Genomic DNA, 21,371 nt, shown 5'->3' with positions numbered 1-21,371 from the left:
AAATGTGAAGAATACAGAACAATTAGTTTAACTAGTCATGCATCAAAAATCTTAACTAGAATTTTATACAGAAGAATTGAGAGGAGAGTGGAAGAAGTGTTAGGAGAAGACCAATTTGGTTTCAGGAAAAGTATAGGGACAAGGGAAGCAATTTTAGGCCTCAGATTAATAGTAGAAGGAAGATTAAAGAAAAACAAACCAACATACTTGGCGTTTATAGACCTAGAAAAGGCTTTCGATAACGTAGATTGGAATAAAATGTTTAGCATTTTAAAAAAATTAGGGTTCAAATACAGAGATAGAAGAACAATTGCTAACATGTACAGGAACCAAACAGCAACAATAACAATTGAAGAACATAAGAAAGAAGCCCTAATAAGAAAGGGAGTCCGACAAGGATGTTCCCTATCTCCGTTACTTTTTAATCTTTACATGGAACTAGCAGTTAATGATGTTAAAGAACAATTTAGATTCGGAGTAACAGTACAAGGTGAAAAGATAAAGATGCTACGATTTGCTGATGATATAGTAATTCTAGCCGAGAGTAAAAAGGATTTAGAAGAAACAATGAACGGCATAGATGAAGTCCTACGCAAGAACTATCGCATGAAAATAAACAAGAACAAAACAAAAGTAATGAAATGTAGTAGAAATAACAAAGATGGACCACTGAATGTGAAAATAGGAGGAGAAAAGATTATGGAGGTAGAAGAATTTTGTTATTTGGGAAGTAAAATTACTAAAGATGGACGAAGCAGGAGCGATATAAAATGCCGAATAGCACAAGCTAAACGAGCCTTCAGTAAGAAATATAATTTGTTTACATCAAAAATTAATTTAAATCTCAGGAAAAGATTTTTGAAAGTGTATGTTTGGAGTGTCGCTTTATATGGAAGTGAAACTTGGACAATCGGAGTATCTGAGAAGAAAAGATTAGAAGCTTTTGAAATGTGGTGCTATAGGAGAATGTTAAAAATCAGATGGGTGGATAAAGTGACAAATGAAGAGGTATTGCGGCAAATAGATGAAGAAAGAAGCATTTGGAAGAATATAGTTAAAAGAAGAGACAGACTTATAGGCCACATACTAAGGCATCCTGGAATAGTCGCTTTAATATTGGAAGGACAGGTAGAAGGGAAAAATTGTGTAGGCAGGCCACGTTTGGAGTATGTAAAACAAATTGTTGGGGATGTAGGATGTAGAGGGTATACTGAAATGAAACGACTAGCACTAGATAGGGAATCTTGGAGAGCTGCATCAAACCAGTCAAATGACTGAAGACAAAAAAAAAAAAAAAAAACTGTATATTTCTATAGTACTAAAAAAAGGCCATAAAATAATATAAAATAAAATATAAATAAAATAATATATAAATTAAGAGGTTTAGATTTAGTTCGAATTTATTTTCAAATTGTTATATACATTTACATTGCTCAAACTCATGTGTTTTCTTTCATTATCATAGGACATTTTATCAGGAATGGTGTTATTAGAATCATTATCACAGTTATGAAATATTAATTATTATAATAAAATTTTTTGTTTTAAAAATACCATTAATAATGTGATTATTAGTGATCGATGATTACCATCATAACAACTAATAATGCTGAATTCAAAATTTGATAAGAAGAATCAGAATCAGTTGGCGACTTGTAACAAGTAAAACCTTTTAATTGTTGTTTCTCATATACATATTTTTGAAAGTGAGATTAAAAAATAAGTATTTACTGATTTTGGAGGCTGTACTTTTACTTTCCAGCAACACTAATAAGACAGCTGTCAAGCTTAGAAAACGAGCAACAAAAAATTAAAGATATTTTACTTGAAACAAAAGGAGTGCAGAATGTTTCTTGATCACAGTGCTCAGTTTTATATTGTCTAATAATTAATGGAATTTAACACTTTATCCAAATCTTCCTCATTTTTCAATGATTTATTACTTGCTGTAGAATATACAAGGAATTTAATTCACCCTTAACTTTTCAACCAATTAAGGTTTCATAAGGTGATCTCATGATACTAGTGATAAGCGCTGCATTATAAGCAGAGCAAATGAACAAATTGTAAATCTTGCCTCCAGCTGGATGTATTTGAATTTTACACCTGTGTACTTGCAGTTAATATATTTTCTATATCTTGATACTGTTCCATGAGCTATTTTTAGTTGTGCCAATATTCCTTAAGACTGTAGACAATTTGTTGGAAAATTTTCAGTCATTATCCAATTTAAGGATGGAAGATACATCCATAAGTATAATTATCCACAGTAGGTGCTGCATAGCTACATAGAGAAAATTTTAATTTAGTTAATTTTATTCTATTACTGGTTTGGTAACCTTTACTCACTCTCAGAATTCAAAAACATATTTTCCATTAGTACTGAAAATTTTATTTACATAAAATTTAGTAGCGAATCACTCATTAAAAGGGAAAATATCAGTAGTTTAGCTAAATAAGATATATGATGCTTTCAAAACACATGGCATTCCAGTAATAAATTTTATACAGCGATTGATCATTATTTTAATAAAATAATTCTCATATGTTTTGAAGTGATGTAAATAAAACTGTCCCTGTGCAAGTTTGGGTTTTTTCTTTTTATTTTTGTTTAACTTTCGGGACCACTGTTAGGTATTGCTTCAGAGGATGAGATGAATGATTTGTAGTGTGTAAAAATGCCATGTCTTGACTAGGATTCAAACACTGGACCTCCACATGAAAGGCTGAGACGCTACCACTTGCGCTATGGAGGCTGGCATCCAAGTTTGGGTTTGTAAAACTATTCTTACCATGCTGTCCTATGAAACAGAAAAATCTTCAATAAAAAACTTTATTGGCTTTGTTGCTTACTCCTCATGTTTAAAACAGCAAAGTTTTCATTCAAATTACCTTAAAATATGTATATTAATTCAAAGTTAAACTGCTATTAATTGAATTTAGCATTATTTTACTGTAATGCTATTTTTGCGTTTTACTAAAACATGCATATTGTAAACGACAGTGGTTGCCATGAAAGATGGCGTTTGTGTTTAAACTAATGTATTATTTCAGTTAAAAGAAATCACACAATAAAAATGAAGATATCGTCAGAAACTACAATTATTTTTACGGCAACTGGATTCAGACAATTTTAGTTACCATCATTCGTTTGAAAATTAAGGACTTTTTTTGTTTAACCTCCAGGCTCACCGTTAGGTATTATTTCAGAGGATGAGGTGAATGATTTGTTGAAAATGCAATGCCTGCCCGGGATTCGAACCCAGGACCTCTGGATGAAAAGCCAAGACGCTACCACTCGAGCCATAGAGGAAAAAAATTAAACACCTGAAAAGAAAACTCATGATTTTTGAGACTGTCAACTATAAATTACTATAAAACTGATTGAGATAAGAATTTTCTACTTTAGGAGGTAGATTAAACGATTCTTTCTCAATAATTATAATTAAGATTAGCTCAAAATTACTATTATTTAAGTGTACAGGTAGTTTCAAGGAAAACCTTCTCATTTCAGTTAACATTAGGTGTAGAAAAAATAAATTTCTCTAATATCGGGCATTAATTTTGTAGAATTCATATTTTTAGAATTTAAATTAATAAACACTTGCGTTTTATGGTGAAGTTCATTTACAGGATCATAAAAGTCGATGCTAACCGAAATGTGATGGATTTACTAGAAACGACCTGCATGGTTAAATAATAGTAGTTTTGATTTTATAGAAATTCAAAGTTGACGTTCTCAAAAAGAGATGCAAAGACTAGTAAGTTTTCCGCTTTTCAGACCCCTAATTTTCAAACAAATGACAACTAAAATTGCCCTTATCCAGTTACTGGAAAAATAATTGCAGTTTCCGATGATACCTTCATTTGTATAGTGCAATTTTTACTTCCTTGTACGAAGTAAAGGAAATATTGTGAACGTGAAAAATCTAAGATTTCAACGAAAATATCCATTTTGATCATCCCTGAATCCATTTTGACCATTTTTGGTGTGATGTCTGTATGTATATATGTACGTATATGTATGTATTTAGCATAACTCAAAAACGATTACCTGTAGGATGTTGAAATTGTGGATTTAGTTAGTACTGTTGTAACACCAGTAGTACATGTACAGTAGTACATGTTGTAAACATGTAGTTACATCTAGTTACAACATCCAAATTTTTTGAATTTTGGACTTTTTCTTAAATGCAGTAATAAGTCCTCGTTGAGAGCTTTTCAATGATATTACATAAGTGGTACTTATTTTCATTGGTTCCAGAGTTGGAACCAATGAAAATTGGTTCCAAAATTTGTTCATTAATAGCCAAATGAAATTTTAATTATTGAAATATTATTGCCCTACAAGGGGAAGACACATCGGTTCGAATCCGACTTCATATATATATATAAATATATAATTTTTTAAAATTTAAATTATAGATTTATTAATAATTATTAACATCTGATTGTAAAAAAAATTTACAATAAATAATAATTCAATAACAAAAAAAAATATATGAAAAAAGTTATTAGTGAAATAATATTTTATGTACTTTTCATTTTCATTCAAACATTTTTACAGAGGTTAATAATGTATATTTAAATTAAATAAATATATGTATTTGAAATCAGATTCGAAACCATGTGTCCGTGGTTACGGATCTGATACGTTCTCATTTACACCACATTTCTACTTGAGCGACATTGTGCTGATACGAAACCACAAAAAAATGTGATGCAATGTTCATTACAATGCAATTATGTAACTGTTCACTTTATTAAAGAATTGGAGGATTGTATCTCACTTTCAAATAAAATTGGTTTAAATCCAGTGCAGCAAAAAACGTGTGTTTGTAATTTAATAGGCGTACAAGGAAGTCATGTGGTATTCACATCATATTTTTTTTAACTGAAATATAATAGTTTAAACATAAATGCCATCATTATGGCTATTTATAACTTATCAGTTATAATATTGTCAGTCCATGTTACTCTCTTATTAGTTCATCAGTTACAATATTATTACCAGTCCCTAATTTCTCTCAAATTTTTGTATTTCCCCATCTGTTCCAGTTTCACCTATTAGCTTATTAATTTCCACCCTTCCCTGCCGTTTGCTTTAGAATTACAAAAGGCTTCCTGACAGTAATTATTTTTGACTTGTAATATGTCAACTTTTAGTTTTTTGCAGAATTTCTTGTAATATTTTAGTAGACTTTTGTTACAAGGTTGTTTTAATAACTTATTGTATAATGCATTTTTCTTCTCCATGAGTTTTAATAAAAAATTATTTAACCTAGGTATAGTTTCTGCCTAATGAGATTCCCTTTTAAGGATAAGTTCTCAGTAGCTCGTGTAACAATGTTTTTAAAAGTGTTATGAAAGTAATGAATGGAGAGCAACATCATTGCAGCCATATACAACTGCTCTGTTAGAACTTAACAGCACATATTTAAGAAGAACAAAATCAATTTGTTTGATTTAGATTTCTTTATTTGAAAGATTTAATACTGAATAAAGCCTTATATGTAATGTGATTGTAGAGTGGGTAATATCATTGTGCCAAACAGTAGAAATTGGACAGATGCAATTTGTTGCTGCATTAAAATAAATGTACAAATAAATGATCATACAACAAACACTGGATTTACAAAATCAAGTTGGCTTGTTAACAAGTGAATTCAATCCAAATCTAGTTAAGGTGAATCTGTATTTATCAGTCAAAACATTTATTTTCAAATATCCACTTTTATATTGCCTGTGTATAAAAGATCCTCTCTTTAATATTTGTGAGATAGTCATTGAGTTCATTAATAAAAATGCTAAGAGGTAAATTAAGGAATTTATAAAATACAATTAACAAAAATTACAAATACTAATTTCAAAGTTACTTTCTAAACCATCAGTAGAAACCAGAATAATTTTATCAGCCTTTGCATTGAATTCAGATCTAATATATGCAGCAACACCACCAGAAATGTAGTTGTCATTACAATTAGCATAGTAGTGATAATTATAAATTGAATAATTATTTATTTCATTGCTGTAGATCTATGTTTCAGTAAGAACAACACAGACCGGTAAGCTTTGTAATCTATTCAACTCCAATAACATCAAATTTAAATTTTCCTTCATGCTTTACATATTCTACATTAAACAGCTACCATTTCTAAAAGCTAAGCAAATAAACTCATTTAAAACTACACAGACAGAACATAAATGAAAGTGAATGAACTAAACAAAGTAAATAATGGTGAACTGTTAAATGCGATCTGATGTTAGATAAATACACACTAATTAAAGCTACATAAACTAAACAAATTTTGCAATATCCAATCCAATAAAATTGACAAGATAATTATATCGTAGTGATAAGATATATATGCCAATACCAATCAAGCACAGAAGTATATCTTTAAATGTTTTAGTGTTTTTAATCAGCAATAGCCTTAATTATCTTATTCAAATCACAGACTGACTATAAACAATTACATATTCAGATGTAGTAGCTTCTTGAAAATGTCATGTAGCAAGGTAAATATTAAATAAGATTAAAATTTTAGTGATTAAGCCGTATTAAATTTGATCTCAGAAAGCTATGCATAGTTTCTATTTTTCTGGTTAACTGAATGATGCTGATATTTATGGCTAATGATCTCAGAATATCTTAGCAGTGGATGGCTTAAAAAGAATAAATGATAGAAGAACTTACAGGGAGGGGAACTAGGTTTTTAAGACTGAGGAACTTAAGTGCAAATGGTATATTACGATTACCATCTACAGCGCTATAACAGCTATCATCTATACTATCAGTTATTATGATTATTTTTAATCATTTCTATTATTAGTTGAACAATGTTTGCGGTTCAGTACAGTAAGTTTTGTCTGGTAGGTGTGTTTTGCCAAAGGGGCTTCAACTAAACAGGAATGGATTGTTGTAGTCAAATATTGTGCATGTTCATCATCCTTTAAGAAAACAAAAAAATAGTCAATGAAAATTTCCTAATTCCAGCAAATAGTAACATTAAGGATTTGGTTAAAAAATGGCGTTCAACAGGGTCAGTTACAAATGCAAAATAAAATAGGATACCTTTTGTTCTGACTGCATAAGCTGTACCTGATATGCAACAAAGAATTTCCCCGAGTCCTACTTAATCCATAGGAAAATTATCAAAACAAATCATTGTAAAATACAGATCCTGGTGTAATTCTACATTCTTTAAGTTTAAGACTACACTGATAAACATAATTTTTATTTTTTAACATGCGATACATGATTTTAATCAGTTTTTTGATGATATAAACAAATATGAACTCAGAATCTTTCTATTACTCTCCATTTTTGAAAAAATTTCAAATTTTAATTAAAGGATTTTTTCTTTTTTCAACATACTAGACAAAGAATTAAATCATATCACAGTCACATATTATGACATCATATCTAATACTGAAGAGTGAGCCTTCATGGACAAGATTAATCATGTCTGCAGGTCAAAACATGTAGCTGAAAACACAGCTGTGTTGTTTGTATTAAGCAATGGATTTAAGAATTAATTAATTTTGTTCATTCTTATTGCTGTCTTAAGTTAACAGTGCAGTGCAGTGTTGTTAACAGTGCAGTGTCATAATGCCTCAAAATTGTGTAAATGATGTGGATGCCTTTTGTTATGTATGTGGTAAGTTTACCATAAAATCGAATAGAAAAATATTACACCTTTAATCAAAAAAGTATATCATTTGTACTATCAGTGTAAAATTGGTGATCAGGATAAGACATGGTCTCCTCATATAGTATGCACTAATTCTGTATATTTAAGAGGATGGGTGAAAGGTACACGGAAGGCATTGCCATTTGGTGTACCTATGGTTTGGCATGAACCAAAGGATCATATAACCTTTTGTTTAACTAGTGTGTCCGGAATTTCTAAAAGATCTAAACATACTGTAAAATATTCATTGCAATCTGCAATCAGGCCTGTACTTCATAGTGAAATTATTCTAGTTCCTGAGCAACCTGTGAATGAATGTTTCGAAAGCAGCGATGAAGAATCAGGCAGTACTGAAGAAGAAAACAATGATTTTGATTTTGAATTATCTTCCAATAAGCCACATTTTATATCACAAGGTGAATTAAATGGCTTGGTTAAGGATTTAAATTTATCAAAAAATCAAGCTGAACTGTTAGGATCAAGACTGCAAGGTTGGAATTTACTTCAAAAAATACAAAAATTTCTGGCTTTTGAAGCCGACCAAAAGAACTTTCTCAGTACTTTATTGATGAAAATAATTTGGTTTATTACACAAATATTGATGAGCTTATGTTGTACTTAGGACAAGTTCATAAACCTGAGGACTGGTGCCTTTTCATAGATTCGTTTAAGTATAGTTTAAAAGTGGTTTTGCTGCACAATGGTAACAAATATCGTTTGATACCAATCACTTATGGTATTAATTTGAAAGAGACATACAATGTAATGAAAGACGCTGTTGAAAAAATAAATTATAAAAAACACAGCTGAACATATGTGATGATTTGAAAATTATACTATTTTGTTAAGCATGCACTTAGGCTATACTAAGTAATTTTCTTTGCAAATGGGACAGTCGAGATAGGGATAAACATTATGTTACCAAAGAGTGGAAGAAACGAGACAACTTAACAACAAATGGGAAAAATGTTATTCATGAGCCCTTAGTTGAACCCAAAAAAATATTTTTACCCCCTCTCAATATCAAGCTAGGACTAATGAAAAATTTTGTAAAAGCAATGAAGTATAGTTCCAGATTTTTGTACATCAGGCAGAAATTTCCGAATGTAAGTGAAGGAAAAATTAAAGAAGGAATATTTGTTGGTCCTCAAATAAGAGAATTGGTCAAAGATGATGTATTTAACTCGATGTTAAATAATATAGAAAGTGCAGCTTGGGCTTCATTGAAAGACGTTTGCAAAACCTTTCTCGGCAAACAAAAATCGGACAATTACCACGATAAAGTTAATCAACTTCTTGCTTCATACAAAGCTATGGGATGTAATATGTCTGAAAATACATTTCCTCCACTCGCATCTGGATTTTTTCTCAGACAATCTCGGAGACGTAATTTACGAACACTGTGAACGTTTACACCAAGACATTTCGGTGATGGAAAGCCGCTATAAAGAGAAACGGAATACTAATATGCTAGCCGATTACTGTTGGACATTAATTCGGGATGTGCCTGAAGCTATTTATAAAAGAAATGCGTCAGCGAAATCATTGCAACACAGGTATGGCCATGCAAAATTGTAAATTTTACAGATTTTAACTATATTTTCCCTTAATTTTTTTGAAGCGTAATTTATTTAAAACTAATGGTGATAGAAAAATTGTATTTACAGATCTGTAATGAACGCAAAACATGTAATCTGCAAGAAATATTAAACATTAAAAAACTTTTTTTTGTCTATCAGTGCTACCGTACAATAATTTTAGGAAGCAGACAACAAACTGAAACTTCTTAATTACTATAACCGGTTTTTTAACAAAACTGTTAACGGAATTAGAGCCTATTCTGTATTTCATGGTCGACGAAGCATGGTTCCATCTTTCAATTTACAAAAAAGGTAATGCTACAATGTATTAATCCGTAAATAACCCCCCTCATTGTTGTTTTGAGAAACCACTTCATATTATTACTTTCTCCTGTTTAGCCTCCGAGAATCACCGTTCAGGTGTTACTTCAAAAAAGGATGATATGTATGAGTGTAAATGAAGTGTAGTCTTGTAACTGTCTCAGTTCGACCACTCCTGAGATGTGTAGTTAATTGAAAACCCAACCTCCAAAGAACACCGGCATCCACGATCAAAAATTCAAATCCGTATAAAATAACTGACTTCACTAGGATTTGAACGCTGAAACTCTCCCAAATCAGCTGATTTGGGAAGGCGCGTTCACCACAAGACCAACCCGGTGGGTTGAGAAATCACTTCATGATAAGAAAATACGTACGTTGTGCTGTAGTCTGTAATCAAATCGTGGGACCCATCCGTTTTGATTCGATTATGTTTCAATACAGAAGTATACCTCACAATTTTCAGTGATTTCTACGCTCAGTTGAGTGATAGTAAATTCGATTACTACTTCATTCAACTAGGCGGGACATCATGACCCACATCTCGCGCTTCAGTGGTCCGTGTTCAACTGCTTTTACAAAAGAATCAGCAGTCAGCAAAGATCTGTAGCTTTCACAACTGCAGATTATCTACTTTTTCTTTTTTTTATCTGTAGGCCTACTTTAAGAATAAAGTTTATGAAACAATCCCCACGCTTTGAAATATGTGAAGGCGAATATTATTCAACGTGTTACCAAATTCATTTACTGTAACGATTTGCGTTGGATGTCTCTCAACAAAGTTCTAAAGCAGAAAAATGCATTCATAAGTATACTTATCAATACTTTTAAAAGTATACTTAGCATACTTTTAAAATCTTTCGTAAAAATAAATGTGTAAATTTTCACTAATAAATGTTTAAGTTATAATTAGTTTTTTATTTGTGTTTTCATTTCTTTAATTTATTCATAAAATGATTATGTGGTCGGCTATTCGGGGAGGCTTTCTGCAACGGTCCAGTTTTAAGTTACTCAGTCTGTAAACATATTTACTTTATAACAAAAGTATTAAGGTGCAACTATATTAGAAACACATTTAAGTCTGCTACTTTAACGATATTTACTTTCAGTGTTATCTCTTGCCTCGTGTGTATGTGTGTTTGTGTTTGCACAAGATTGTAAAATTAGAGAGGGGAGAATACATTTAATAACTTCCGAATTCTATGATCCAAAATTATAAACTAATTATAGTATAGTAATTAATTGTGATGATAATCGTGTTATTTTCATTTTATATTACAGAGATAAATAAAAAGAAGATTAAATTTATCTTATAATAGCCTTGTTAGTAATTTTTTCTTACTCTCATCATTTATCTCTTAATTCCTTAACATATATGAGTATTTTTTTGTGATAATGCTTAAATAACAATGAACTATTATTGCTATTGCCTAACAAGTTTATTTTTATGAATATGAATAACTCAAATGTAAGTATTAAAACAATATTTTTAATAAATAATATTTTTATTAATATATTTGAAATGACTCTCCTTATACAAAAAAAATTAACTTTGAATCATCATTATTTTTTATAAACATATATGATTTAATTTTTCTTTACTTTTTCCTACTTATTTACTTACTAAGAAGACTATTGTAGTACAATTGTACAAACATATTAAAGGTTAGCAGAGTACTGAGCAAGTTATCAACACAACTCATACATAATAGACTGTATTATAACATTTTTAAATGTTACCACTATTTTAGTATATTAATCCATATAAGACCTTTGTTTCAACCTATTGTATTTTAGTGTGTTTTTTTCAAAACCTGAGTTAATTCCAGGCTAGCTTGATTATAGATTTCATAAACATATATATAAATGCACATATACATAAATGTTAATTTTTTTATTAGTCATGAAAGGATTATTAATTTTAAATATTGTGATGTTTCAAAAAATGTTTTGAATTTCAGAACAGTTTTTTTGTTCATATTTAAATATTGGCTGACATCTTTAAAAATTTCAAAAAATTGATTAATGAAATAATTTTGTTAACTACTTTTCACACTTAACTGCCTTGTTAAACCCAAATTTTTTTCTTTGTGTCTGTGGGGTAGCATTGCCTGGTCTTTTATACAGTTCAAATTTGAAAAAGTATTATTATATACATTATGAAAAAAATACATTATTCTATTTTTAATGTATAAATTAGAATAATTTCTAATTTCCAACTTGATTTTTATTTCAGAATTACAAAAAATTTGACAAAAAGCTATTGCTAAAAATTCATCACTACATCAAATTTTTCTTTGAAAGTGCTTGCATTTCTCAGATTACTTAGATTAACTTCATGTCAGATTGTTTCATTAAAAAAATATTTTCCGTTAAGACATATTTTTTTAAACTGTAAGGCACCAGAGCAAGTACTATTTTACTAACAAATTCTAAAGCCAACATTAAACAATAGCTTTTTAAGTATACATACTTACATATTTTTAAGTATACTATATTACATCTTTAGTACACAAAACAATGGTCATTGTTTTCTTTATCTTTGAAGCATGATCTTAATTTATCTAAAAACCAGATGAATTTCTCAATTGATTAATATATCCTCTTATACTATTACCATACAATTACAAATTATTCATTATTTTAAGTTTAATTGACTGTTACTATTTATTGGAAAGTAATCACAGCCTGGTGTGATGTTTATTAACTAGCTGTACATTCATGATAAAATCTCAAAAAATGTAATAATTTTTAAAAATAATTAAATTCATCTTTAAGGATTTCTTGTATTTATTAGTATGTCATATTTGACGTTAGTAGATAATCTAAAAATTACACTAAATCCATCTAAACAAGTAAGAGTGTCAAAAGTTTTAAGTTTATTTTAGTTAACATTAAAATATAACATTGAATTAGTATAATATAGTCCCATAAACTTATACTTTAATTTATTACCTGTAAATAACTATGCTTGAAGCAAGTACATTAGGAGTCAGACTTCAAAGCTTATTTTTTTACATAAACATATCTTATAATTTAATACATACATGAACATATATATATATTTTTTTTTTAATATAAAAATTTTGAATTAATAAAATATACTAAAAATATTTTTTCTTTAGTTGAAAATAAAAATATCATTGTGATCATACTTATAACTTTTTCTTCTTTTTTCATAATTCTTACTTATTGCTGTAAAACAGCTTATTTACTTTTTATAACACACACTTTTCAGAGATACATAAAACAGAAATCATGTTGTTACTTTGTATCAAATTTATGAACATTTAGAAAAATGCCTACAAATAGTCTATGATAGTTCTGGTAGTTTTCTACCTATAATCATAATAGTCTGAAATCTTCCTCTAGGGATCATGAAATCTTGTAATTGGTGAGAAGGCTTTTGAGAGACAAATAACTTTACCATAGGCTGGATGTCTTTGAAGAGCTAAAAAATTTAAAAATAGCAGTGGCATTTCAGTTGATAACCTGTTAGGTTGTTTAAATAGCTTGAACAACAGAAAACTAGAGGCAACTTATTTTAGGCTTTGGGTATTGTTAAAGTATTTGACCATTGGAATATGTTACAACCATATCTCTGGGTGAGATTATTGAAGAGATAATGTCATAAAAAAATACAAAATCAATGTATGTATGTATATATGTACAATGAATGTATATGTATGTATATTCTTTGGGTTGGAGTATGGGTGGTAGAAATTTAAGTAAAAGAGTAGGCTGGATAATTTAAAATGAAAAATTGGGATAATAAAATTTTGTGGTAGAAGTATTCCAAATTATTTCACCAAGCACAGAATAAAGATTTTTGGCTAGGAACTATAAGTTCATTATCACAAAATTAAATAGTAGAAATGGGTATAAGCAACACAGGGAAAAATAATTATTGTAAGGATAACTTCAAAGCCCATGCCTTCAACAGTACTTCAGATTTATGTTACTCCTCTGCTGAAGATGAAAACATAGAAAGAATAATCGAAGAAACAGAAAATTTAATAAAATATAAAAAATGACAGTTTGATAGTAATGCCAGATTGAAATATTGTAGCAGGAGAAAAACAAGAAAGAAAAATATTTGGGGTGTAAGAGTTGGTTAAAGAAATGAAAATAGCACTAGCTTTCAGACTTATGCTTGTGGTGTGAACTGCTTGGTTTATATTTATATATATATCTGTTCCCTTGTAGTTTGCCTCATTAATCTATCCTGAGATCTAAAGCTACTTCGAGACTGCCAATAAAGTAAAAAGATCCTCAGACTCAGATATGAAGCAAGCACAGATTAATCTTAATGTAATAAGATAGATAATCTAGTGTAGGAGAGTTGGAAGTTTTATATGAGCTAGACATGTGTTTCTTTGCTCTGTGGTTTTTTCTATTTTATTGTGGGTTTTTTGGTTTCTTATACATTACGGATTACTGGATACTGTCAGTTGAATTTTTCTCTGGTTTGTCTTAAAAATTGATTGAGTTTGGATAATGGAATACTTTTTTATTGAGTTTTTATTTTTCATATCGTTATTGCGTGATTAGACTTTGTTTGGACAGGTCAACAAGTTGTTTACAACTTTGGTTGTTTCCTATCATTGCTGGTAATATTATTATAAATTATTAAATATTTATCTTAGTTAGAGTAATATTTTTGTATATTAGATAATTTGGGGAGGTTACCCCTCCTTTATAAGTTAATTCCCTATCTTTAGCCATTTTTTTTTCTTTTATTTTTCATTTCTTTCTTTATATTGTTCTATCCTTTCTTTTGCCCCTTTCTTACCCGCTTCTTTTGTTCCCTCTCCCCACAATTATATGTCTGGGGTATCATTTTTTACTCGATTTGAGGAGGATATTACATATTTATATACCTTTTTATTGGCAGACATACTGATATGGTAGAGGGATTGAGTAAAGCACCCACCAAGGCACTTCACATAAACATGGTGCTGCAGGATGTTACCAGCAGTTTGTCGATGCAGGTTGCAGCTGGTTCATTGCCAATGACCTCTCTGGAGGAGGGCTTGACCCCGGTGTCGCAGCGACCTGGTTTGGAACCTAGAAGGTCTATCAAAAGTTGAAACAGTATCGGTTATCTTCCATCGAGAAGGAAGAGTTGCCGCAGGAATTGGAGGGTGTCATTAAGAAGTTGGAGCACTTGGCGATGGATCTACGCAAGAGTATAGATAAGAATGTTAAGTGTTCTATAAAAGATGTGGAGGCAGACTTGACTGTGATGGTCAAGGAACTAAGGAAGATGTTTGATGGTTCTGTTTATTCTGAACCTAAGAAGCAGACTATGGAGTCTTCTATGCAAATGATAGTTGCTACTGGGTGCCCCGTTATGGATGGGGCACCATCCATAACATGGGCCATCACATAATGGCCCCTGTTAATGGGGCACCATCACAATAGTTGGCTGACTTCATTAGGAAGATCTGGCACAGGAAGGCATTTTGTCACACTTTAGTTGGCATACCTGACAGTAAAGATGGAGCCGTAGATACGATGGCCATTGTTGACTTACATGAGGCAACTGCTTGATAGCCTGGTAGCAAGACACCCACAGATGGCTTGGTTGTTGAATGGGCCTGGCATTAAAACTGGGAATGTACTTATGACTTCTTTGGAGGCTCATCTTGTCGGAGGGGTCATTGGTGATGTGGTGCATGTTAAGAATAATTTTCATATTGCGTACCTTGATTCTGGACATGGGAGTGATTTGCCACACAGGGATTGATTAAAATAGAGTATTTTTAACCACTTATGACCAACCAGTAATCGCTTAGAAAATGTTGCCTCGGTCGGCCCTAAGTGACGTGGCTGTAGACTAGCCCACTCTGCGCATGCAGCTAAATGCAGAACTACCCATCGTGATCCCTCTTGGTTCATTGAAGAATGATGACCACCTCTTCTGATTGCCATGATGCCCCTCCACGTCACTACATCCTAGTCAGGGTCAGGGTCAGGGAATGCCCCCCACGCATACCCCCCCCCCCCCCGAATCGCGTGCCCGCCTCACATACCTTAAGGGTCTTCAATGCTTCATCGTCGCTAACCTCGTCTAATTGATGTTAAATCACTGATCTCTATATAACTGGATAGAGGACGTTTTGATGTATAATTCAATTAAGTGTTCAATATTGAAGCATCTTCTGCATAACAGAATAAGTAGTTGAGAACTAAATAAAACAGTTGTGCGCTTGCGCGACTATAATCATGATGGTAGGGATGTTTATTTTCTATTCTTACACTTACCTCTGTACATGCACCTTTTCATTTTAATTAGTTCTAGCCACTCATTTGGTGGCGCTAGTTTATGCTTAAATTTTTACCAGTTCCAAAATATGGATACTCTATCCAGTTATTTAGATCAGTGCGTTAAATATACAAATTATATATATTTTACCTATTTAGATGGCCATTTATCACGAATTTCGTGTAAGAATGCTCAAAAGTATCAGCACCGGAAAATTCTTTTCACCCAATCCCACCATGAGACTAAAAGTATTACAATTTTTTCTTCGAAAGTCGGTAAAAAAATAAATTGGAAACCTTTGTCATCAGAGTTGCTAGCTTATTTTTACACCTTGCATTAATAGAAACTGTATTTTCTAAAACAAAAATTGCATGAAAGAAAAAAAAATTATGCAATCTTGTGCTTATGAGGTTAAGATAAAATTTTATTTTAAACAAGTAGAACAACATTATAAATATATTTTTAGATATAGTAGTAGAGTTAGGTGCCTGAGTCATCAGAAATTTCGTTTACAGAATACTCCTCTTACTTAGCGCTGCTATTGTTTGGATATTTTTCTTACGGGTAAGAAATTTGTTAAGTAAGAAACGTGTCCCCGCAATGCTCACTAGATACCGTTTAACTCTGCCTTGGCTATTACTAAAAATATTAAATTCATTTTTATCAAGTTTTGTTTATCAATATTGTTTCTTTGCTGTTTCAGAATACAAGAATTAAGTAGTAGGTTTCATGAAATTTTAAATACCCTAAAATTAATTACTTTGATTTACATACTTATTCTGAAGGTTGACCAAGAGCTACCATGTATGTAGTTTAAAAAAGGCAGTAGCAGTTCCAAATTTTTTTTGTTAAAAATATCATACCTGTAGACTGTCAAGTCACGTAAATAACATTACTTGATGTTATACCATATATCTTAAATAAAAAATAACCTTCAGAGTTCAATTAATTGAAAGAAGGTGTGGTTCTTTTTCGAAATCCGACAGTCACTTTTTTCAGTGTTTTTTAGAGTACGTTTACGTAATTTTCATTTTTGAAAAATGTTACCATTTGAAGAGAAAGTATAATTATAGTCCAACCAAACAACCTACACTCGCTATTCAAGGTTACTAAGCGAAACGGGCGTAGGTTTAGTTTGGTTACCTACCGGGTTGGTCTAGTACTGAACGTTCTTCGCAAATCAGCTGATTTCGAAGTCGAAAGTTCCAACGTTCAAATCCTAGTAAAGGGAGTTACTTTTATACGGAATTGAATACTAGGTCATTGATACCGCTGTTCTTTGGTGGTTGGGTTTCAATTAACCACACATCTCAGAAATAGTCGACCTGAGACTGTACAAGACTACACTTCAGTTACACTCATACATATCCTCATTCATCCTCTGAAGTAATAATACCTGACTGTGATTCCCGGAGGCTAAACAGGAAAAAAAGGTTGTTTGATTAGATTATGTTTATAATTATAAGTTGCCTGTGATGCCTATAACCTATTATAACCTATAATTATAAGTAACTTATAATGCTTATTTTGGACCTCTCAGGTATATTTGGAAGACACATGTATAAATGTGTTTGTATTTATTTCTTCTGACTACTTGTGATTTGTATGTTGTTATATCGCTGAATAGAGTAGCTTCGTACACTTTTGCTTCAATTGTTAGAAATGTTAATAATCCAGAAAAAGCAGTGAAATTTTTTAAGAAAGAAAAATATTGCACATTGTACGATGTTCTAAAAAGAAGCGTGAAATGGAATTATAGTGAAAAACATATTAGTAAATTTGTTTCTGTTTAATGACTTAAAATAAATTGTATTGTTAAGTCTAATGAGACAAAAGTATAAATTTGTAACGTACTTTAATCAAGTATTCAAAAACAAGCTATTGTACAAATATTAAGTTAATTTTTTTAAAATTGGTTGCCGGATTCCGAAAAAGTACCGTAGGTGTCACTAAAACATTTCTTATTGAAGATTAATTAAACTGAAATATATAATATTTTGTATGATTGGGGTTTGATTTCTCCCTGGCTTTGTTAGTTATTTCGTGCGTATAAATTTATTACTTATGTTGGTTACTTTAATACTTTTATTGGTGGAAGGAAAAGCGTTAAAAAAGTTCTAAAATCATTTACTCATACTAATACTTAATTACCAATAGTATATGGAGTAGCTGAAGGTTATAATTTTACGATCTATCTCCACCATGATCAGTCTATCCGGTAAATTAATTTTTGTAATTAGCGTCAATAACTTAACCACATTACGACCAAGTAACTACAATGTGACTTGAATTTAAGTCGATTGTTAAAAATGATTATCATAACTTGTTTTGTATATTATATAAAATCTCAATCGGGTATGTGTACCGGTGACATTAATTACTCTGAGTACTCTATGATGAATTATTTAAAGAATTACTGGTTAGTTGTTAAAATAGATGATAAATTTCACTTTGTCTTTTGTTTGTATAAATTAATATTATTTAATTACTATTGTTTTATTTATCTAAAATTATGAGTTGATGTACTAAAGTTTTAAAGGTAAATTTCAGTTTAGTAGTGTGATAGTACCACATCCTGTAAGCGGGTTTTTGAGGCGCAACCTTCGTTATGTTCGATCGTGAATGTGTGTCGTGAACATTGACCTTTGTTATATAATTCTCTGTTACGGTAAATGATATGACGTGTAGAGAAAATACAAAACAGTTGTTATCTAATAAATTATTTTATGATGATAATGTATCTGATTCAAGCGAGGAAAAGCAATTTATTCGTTTTGTAAGTAACCGTAAGGTTATAACCTCTCCAAAAAGTATGCTGTGCCACTTTTATTGCATGTATGAGGCGCCTTTTAACTGTATTCTCTTTATGGCATACATGATTTTATGATGCGTTAAACTTTTAATATTTATTTGTTGAGCTTAGCCGTAAAATTAATTTACATTAGTTACTTTCTTCTATTGTAAATTTCTGTTGTACTTTCTTTTTTATATTTAGATTAATTTTATTAAGTACAGAAGTAATTCTTATTTCTTGTGATAAGAATTACATGTCCTACCAAATGAAAATAGTTTGAATATGTTCTTACTTTTGTTTAATATTTTCTAGGTGTTTAATTTTTGTAGAATACTCTTACTTATTGTATTCTAATATTTTTGGATTATATTGCCCTTAATGTATTGACTTTTTGTTTATATGATGATACGTAAAGATACTTTATAGATTGTTTATTTACTGTGGTGTATCTATAATAATATTTTTAAAACTTAGAATCTACCTCTCCACGAAGTAGTGTAGAACCGTCTGCCTTTCATATAGAAGTTTCTGGTCAAGTGGGATTTTTCTTATATTACAAACTTTATCTTTTCACAATTAACAGTAATCACCTGATTATTTATTCCCCAATCTTGGTAGTTGATAAATTAATAGTATACACATGCAAACAGCCCCAGTCATCAGCATAATTATTAATTTCACAGTATAAATTGTATTATCAGGGCAAGTAGAGGTTTTATTTTTAATTAATTACCGCAGACTTGTAAATAGGTACTCATCATGCAGTTTAAAATTGTTATTAATGAATAATTAATCTGTAGTTGATGGGTTGGTAAATTGCTTTGATAACATAAAAAACAAGCAGAAATTTTCTGTGCCAATCAAGCACAAGCTTTATAAGATTAATATTAACCATATTAGTGTGAGAATAGTGAATCCATCCTATTTGAAATGTGCCCATTTGGTTGATAATTATATTAAATATAAAAAAAAAAAATATATAATTGTATAAAATAATTAAACATAATCAACAGATTATGTTCTGTACATGAATTGTAGTGATGTTGTTGGGGAGTTTTCATAGTGTATTCTTTAATTCCTTGAATTATTACTGAAAATAGTTTTTCTAGTAGTAATGTTGTCTTTATGCATAAATTTAGAAATCTTGCCAAAAATAATTTTTTTTTTAACAAATTACTTGTGTCATAAGTTTATTCATTTCTTGTAAAGGCTTAAACAAAATATTTTAAAATTTATTGGTCAACTTTTCAATTTTATGCCATTAATATTATTTTCATGTCTAACAAACTTTGGTGTGGAATCTAACTTTTATGTATGTTTACATTTTATTAATGAAAAATAACATTTATATGTTTATATAAAATGAGTTTTTTTTATCTAAATCAAGCTAAATAGAATACATTTAAAAATAAAACTAATGGAATGCTAAGTAAAACTTTTTATTTAATAAGCTCTCATATATGAAGGGATCTCTGAAATAATTACGTCCTTTCAAATTACAGTATTAATTATGAATAGTAGCGTGAAATTTTGTATAAAGTGGAGAAATTCATTTTTATAATTGTGAATGTAATTTACATTCTATGTACTAATGGTTTTTTAAATTAATTAAAATGTTGTCAGTTGCTGTCTTCATTAGTCACAAATTATGCCAACAGTATACAGTAAAACTTCACTAAACATTGATCTCAAGGTACTACTGTATCAAATGTGTTTATGGTCATTTTATACTTCATTCACACCATTTGATTTCTAGTGTGGTACTTACAGACCCTGTATTACTGTTATTCTTAATATTGTGAATATTCTTGGATAGAAATAATGGTACTTACGTATTAACGCCACCGCAGCTACAGCTTTATTTAAAAACAAAGTAGTCAATCGGATTTCAGTGGAAAATGGGCCGATATAGAGTTTAACATAAATAAATAAATATAAATAACCATTTATATTCTGTTTTGAATCTATTTCGGCCCATTTTCCACCGAAATCCGATTGACTACTTTGTTTTTAAATAATGCTGTAGCTGTGGTGGCGTTAATACGTAAGTACCAAAATAATTTCTATACTGGTGGCACAATAAGTTGATGCAGTTGAATTTTGGATTATATATTTATTTTAAAATTTAATATGATTGCAACTGTACATACCAAACAAAATGTTTATGGAAGGTTTTTTTACTGCATGACATGTTCAGAATGGCCAATGTTATGCCTAGCAATCTCTTCAAGGCGAGTGTGCCTGTTTCTGATGACTGACAAGTCCTCTTGAATCTCTTCATACAACTGAACTATCTGTGCATGCAATTCCATAAAATATACAGGTCTTAACGGAGTGATTCTGCATAAAAAAGCACAACTTATCATGCTGTGAATTATACAAACACATGATTGGCCATAACTCAGCAATATCTGATGCGTCACGGGATTAGAAGTGAATACAAAGACTAGGAGACGTCTACTGGTATTTCCAAGAAATAGGGATTACACAAGTACAATACAAAACAAGTGGTAAAATACATTTATTTACAATTAACTTAATAAATTTGTCAACTTATCCTGTGCCACTCTGTATGATAATTTCATATTGAAACATCAGTCTAAAAAATTTAATTTAAATAGAATACATTCATATAATATAGAAAAGATATCAATCAGTTGCTGAGCAATGTTATATGTTACTTAAGGTTAATGGTTATTATTATTACTATCAAG

At 30.4% G+C, this 21,371-nt stretch overlaps 1 protein-coding gene across 4 annotated transcripts in view; it reads left to right on the top strand.

Annotated features, from left to right (window-relative positions):
• The first annotated feature begins 6,469 nt into the window (after window positions 1–6,469).
• The window catches only part of LOC142321666 (putative peptidoglycan muropeptide transporter SLC46), a 68,378-nt gene continuing 53,476 nt past the window's right edge, over window positions 6,470–21,371 (top strand). The window contains exon 1 of one of the 4 annotated variants that reach the window (XM_075359933.1): window positions 6,470–6,519. In XM_075359933.1, the coding sequence (XP_075216048.1) occupies window positions 6,505–6,519 (15 nt within the window). In that variant the 5' untranslated portion in view covers window positions 6,470–6,504. Of the gene's footprint in view, window positions 6,520–10,927; window positions 11,064–17,009; window positions 17,297–18,470; window positions 18,640–21,371 lie in introns of those variants that run through there. The other 3 variants (XM_075359932.1, XM_075359934.1, XM_075359931.1) reach the window with 3 other exon arrangements.

The sequence above is a fragment of the Lycorma delicatula genome, chromosome 3 (genome assembly GCF_047948215.1).
Source record: "Lycorma delicatula isolate Av1 chromosome 3, ASM4794821v1, whole genome shotgun sequence".
Lineage (NCBI taxonomy): Eukaryota > Metazoa > Arthropoda > Insecta > Hemiptera > Fulgoridae > Lycorma > Lycorma delicatula.
This window is presented reverse-complemented; position numbering and strand designations above follow the sequence as displayed.